Source organism: Gekko japonicus, unplaced genomic scaffold (assembly GCF_001447785.1).
Source record: "Gekko japonicus isolate JY-2015 unplaced genomic scaffold, Gekko_japonicus_V1.1 scaffold4476, whole genome shotgun sequence".
NCBI classification, from domain to species: domain Eukaryota; kingdom Metazoa; phylum Chordata; class Lepidosauria; order Squamata; family Gekkonidae; genus Gekko; species Gekko japonicus.
The window spans coordinates 57,762-62,356 of NW_015174386.1; the positions used below are offsets into that span (position 1 = coordinate 57,762).

The window sequence follows — 4,595 nt, forward strand, 5'->3', positions numbered from 1 at the left end:
AGTAGTGACGGGCAGGGTATAAATCCAGTCTCTTCCGCTGCTGCTGCTGCTATGTGCCCCATCCCTCCACTGTGCATTGATGATCTTCGGCTGACACCCAAACCAAGTCAGTCTCTCTGTCTGTCTGTCTCGAGTTAAATCGGAACCCCTGCAAAAGCTGCTCTAGAAGCATGGGAAGCAGAAGCTGAAACTCACTGGCCGTCGCGTCTCATGTGCAGGTAGAGAAGGAATTATCCTTCAGCATGCCCGTAGAGTCCGCTCCAGCCTGTAATGTTCTCCCTTCTTTTCCAGACCTGCGTTGTTCGTGCCTGGGATCTCAGCAAGCCACTGCTGTTCTGTCCTGCCATGAACACAGCCATGTGGGAGCACCCAATCACAGCGCGGCAAATCGAGCAGCTCGTGAGCTTCGGCTACACAGAGATCCCTTGCATCGTGAAGAAGCTGGTTTGCGGAGATGAAGGTCAGTTATGTTGGCTGTTGCCTCCCTAAAGCTTGAATCCTGACATTTGTTGTGGGTGGAAACTTTCATGAACCTACTTCATCAGATGCATGAAGTGTTAAATCTGGTCGGCGTGTATACATATGCATAAGGGCACCAAAAAAAAGGAAAAATGGATAGGATGCTATAAAATAACAGAAGCCGGGATGGTGTGGTGGTTTAAGTCTCAGACTAGGATCTGGGAGACCCACGTTTGAATCTCCAGTTTTCCATGAAAACTTGCTGGGTGACCTTGGGCCAGTCACACACGCTCAGCCTGAGCTACCTCGCAGGGTTGTTGTGAGGACAAAATGGAGGCGAGAATGATATAAGCCACTTTGGGTCCCTATTGGGGAGAAAGGTGGGATATAAATGAAGTAAATAAATCCTGGAGGACTGTCAGTAGTTACGAGCAACGATTACTAAAATGAACCTCTATGTACCGAGGCAGTCAACCTCTGAATACCAAGGCTAGGAGGAAATCAAGTAGAGGATTTTGTTTCTCTGCCTTGCTTTGGGGGAATGAAGGGCAACAGATTGGCGGCCGTGTTCCCTCTAAGACGAGTGAGTGTGAGCTAGCTCCCAGTTTTTTACCCTCTAGTTCACAGCTTTTTTGTCTTAGCTCAGGAAGGACGGCTCCAGAGCAAACTAATCGATGCCGTAGCCAAATCGCTTGCTCACAACTTATCTCACAAAGCAGAATTTTTGCTCACGAGACTCCACAGCTTAGAGGGAGCATTAGTGGGCGGCTGCGTGAAACAGGATGTTGGACAAGGTTGACCACTGGTCTGACCCATCAGGGTGGTTCTGAGTTCCTAAGGTCCAGTTCCCCAGGTGCACACATCCTACATTGCTCCAGAGACCTGTCAGCTATGCTGCCATGGGGGTTGGGGAGTTCATTCCGTGTCTTGGTGATTGCTATTGCATTCCTGTCCCTGCTGTTCTGCCTGTACCGCAACGCTTATCTCTACAGATGTTCAGGAGGATGTTATGTTGGAAGTTGTATTGTCTGGAAGTCTCCTAGGTACCGTGAGATACTATTGCTTCCCAGCTTTTGCCACCTAACGGGTTCCTAGCCGGTCCCGCGCGTGGGAGGGTATCTAATTGGCCCATACCATGGGTGTGTGTGTGTGTGCGCATACGAATGCCCTATATCCTATTATGCTCAATGGGTTGCCGCCATTCTCAACAGTGCCTGTGTTACTGCATCTATAGCTTTGCAATAAACGTATAACCACTCCTGAATGCGTGTACTTCGTTGTAAGCTGTGGGTTCTGACAAGACCTCAGATGGAACCAAAATCCAGTCGAGGGAGTAAGTGGTTCGATAGGCAAGGCAGGGGGGGGTGGGGTGGCGGCCCTTCCAAAGGGCGAAGTGTCGGCAAGGTGAGGTGGCATTAAAAATCTAAAGAGGGTCCACTTCTTTTTGTAATGAGCTAACCACTCCCAGTTCCTTTGAAGCCCCTGACTGACCATGCAGGCATTGGTAAGTGTATTTAGCATATGATTGCCAAGGTAACTGCTGAGAAATCTTCTGGACCTGCCATGTGGGATGGCCTGCATACATGAACACATGGCGCTACCTTCTACTGAATCAGACCCTCGGTCCATCAAAGTCAGTGTTGTCCACTCAGACTGGCAGAAGCTCTTCAGGGTCTCGGGCAGAGGTCTTTCCCATCACCTATTGCCTGGTCCTTTTAACTGGAGATGCCGGGGACCAAACCTGGGACCTTCTGTGTGCCATGCAGGTGCTTTACTACTGAGCCAGGGTCTCAGGCAGAGGTCTTTCCCATCACCTACTACCCAGTCCTTTTAACTGGAGATGCCAGGGATTGAACCTGGGACCTTCTGCATGCCAAGCAGATGCTCTGCCACTGAGCCAGGGTCTCAGGTCAAGGTCTTTCCCATCACCTACTACCCAGTCCTTTTAACTGGAGATGCCAGGGATTGAACCTGGGACCTTCTGCATGCCAAGCAGATTGCCACTGAGCCACGGCCCCTCCCATGATTAAAGCTCTGCCTGTGGGTGGAGGTCAGCATCGGAGGTGAGGGCAGACGCCTCTCCCAGGAGAGCTGGAACTTGACCGGGTTCTGTTCTTGCCGTTCAGGTCGTGGTGCCATGGCTGAGGTCTCGACCATTGTGGAGAACGTGAAGACAATCCTAGTGGAGCGGGGCTTGCTGGCGCAGAGCTGACCCTCCTGGAACGGACTGCGTTTTCTCCTCCTTCCGGACGGTGGTCAAGCTGTGAAGGTGACGTGGACAGTCATCACAAACTGCTCAAACTCGAGCCAATTTGGGGGGGTTCTCCAGAAGCCAAGAAGGATCGGGGGCGCTCCCCGATAGCCCAGAGTTCGTTTTGTCCTGGAAGGTGGGAGTTCTGGTTGCTCATGAATCTTTGGACATGGTAAGAGGAACAGAACTATGTATCAGTGTGTGGGTTAGGGAGGGGGAGGACTTCATCCTTAAAATTTCTCTGTTGTGCAAGTCCTCTGCCGCTTGGCGGCGTGTCTTTCTCCGTAGTTTCGCTCTCCGTATTTCCTTAGAAAGGTGCTTGCGTGGCTACACACACTAAAAGAAGGGGTAGAAAAGAGCAAGAGTCGAGGAGCACCGTAAAAGACTGACAGAATTTGTGGCAGGGTAGGAGCTTCCGTGAGTCGCCACTCACTTCTTCAAATACAGGGAAACTGAGTCCATCTATCTCCGAGACAGAAGGAAAGATGGACTCACGTTCTAGCCGTATCTGAAGAAGCGAGCAGGGACTCGCAAAAGCTCCTACCCTGCCATGAATTTTGCCAGTCTTTAAGGTGCTCCTGGACTCTTGTTTTTTTCTACTGCTGCAAGCAGAACAACGCAGCTATCCCTCTTGGTTTATATGAAGAGAAGGGTGGAAATGCGCCAAGGATTTCAGAAGCACGGAGTGCGGATGGGTCCCTGGCAGAGAAAGGAGGCAGAAATGGTTGTGTCTGTGTGTGTCCTTAAGGTGCCGAATCAACTGAGGGTGGCACATGGGAAGAGGTGGCATCTTTCTTGCTCGTCATTCCCTCCCGCAACCCGGGTGCAAGCCAGCAAGGGCTGAACAGGGAGAGGGTTTTTTTTTGGGGGGGGGGGTAGTCCAATGTGCTTAATTCCTAAGTGCAGCCGGCTGGTGCAATCCGTACTTTTGACAGTGACGGTTGCGATAATGTCTTTTGTTGGTGAAGGGATTGTGCAGCACAGTTGGGGGTCAGCAGTGAACATTTGGAGTGACCGGTGTAGGCTCTGTACGGAGCTTTGGACCAGCCTACCCCCCCCCACAGGGTTTCCATCAGGAGTCCCCCTGGTGCTGTTCTGCTTTGCCCTTCACTTTTTTGCGTCCACTGGTGCCTTGACAGCCTTGTGCGCTCTCTCTCTCTCTCTCTCACACACACACACACAAACACACACACACGGCTATTTTTGGGCAGGAACGCACAAGAACGGCGTTCCGGCTGGCTCCCGAGTTGGCCACGCCCAGCAGGAGCTCATTAGCATAACGCCACACCCAACAGCAGAAACTCATAAGGATTGGCTACATTAGGGGTGTGTGGCCTAACATGCAGAGGAGTTCCTGCTACAAAAAAAGCCCTGGGTTTTGACAACAAACAAGGTCAACAGAATAAGAAGCAAAAGGTGGGTGTGGCTGGATGAGCACACTTCTGGTAACATGGGGGTGTGGCCTAATATGCTAATGAGCTGCGCTATCAGAGGTGTGGCCTAATATGCTAATGAGTTTCTGCTGTTGGGTATGGCTTATTATGCTAATGAGTTCCTGCTGGGCTTTTTCTACAAAAAAATCCTTGCACATACACACACACACACACTGCCTTACACTATCAAGGTCTGTATTGTCTATTCGGATTGACAGTGTTTATTGTCTTAGCCATAGGCCGTAACATAATACATCAGGTCATAAAATGGTAATGTAGACAATAGAACAATATCAGTATACTTCTATACTGCTTCCACGTTGTGTTAAATACTAAACTCATTCTGATTTTCCTTGCTGCTAAGGCAAATAACGCCATTCTGCTAGAGACATAGCGGTCAAGGTCTGAGAGTAAAAATTTGACCAGATCCAGATCGGAGAGTCCATTACGCT

The 4,595-nt window shown here is 50.4% G+C and overlaps 1 protein-coding gene across 1 annotated transcript in view; it reads left to right on the plus strand.

Moving 5' to 3' along the window:
- Positions 1–2,744, plus strand: part of LOC107121450 (phosphopantothenoylcysteine decarboxylase-like) — a 3,259-nt gene extending 515 nt beyond the window's left edge. Inside the window, exons 2-3 of the mRNA XM_015424358.1 lie at positions 292–460; positions 2,586–2,744. Of these exons, the coding sequence (XP_015279844.1) occupies positions 292–460; positions 2,586–2,671 (255 nt within the window). The 3' untranslated portion in view covers positions 2,672–2,744. The remainder of the gene's footprint in view (positions 1–291; positions 461–2,585) is intronic.
- Positions 2,745–4,595: the final 1,851 nt, after the last annotated feature.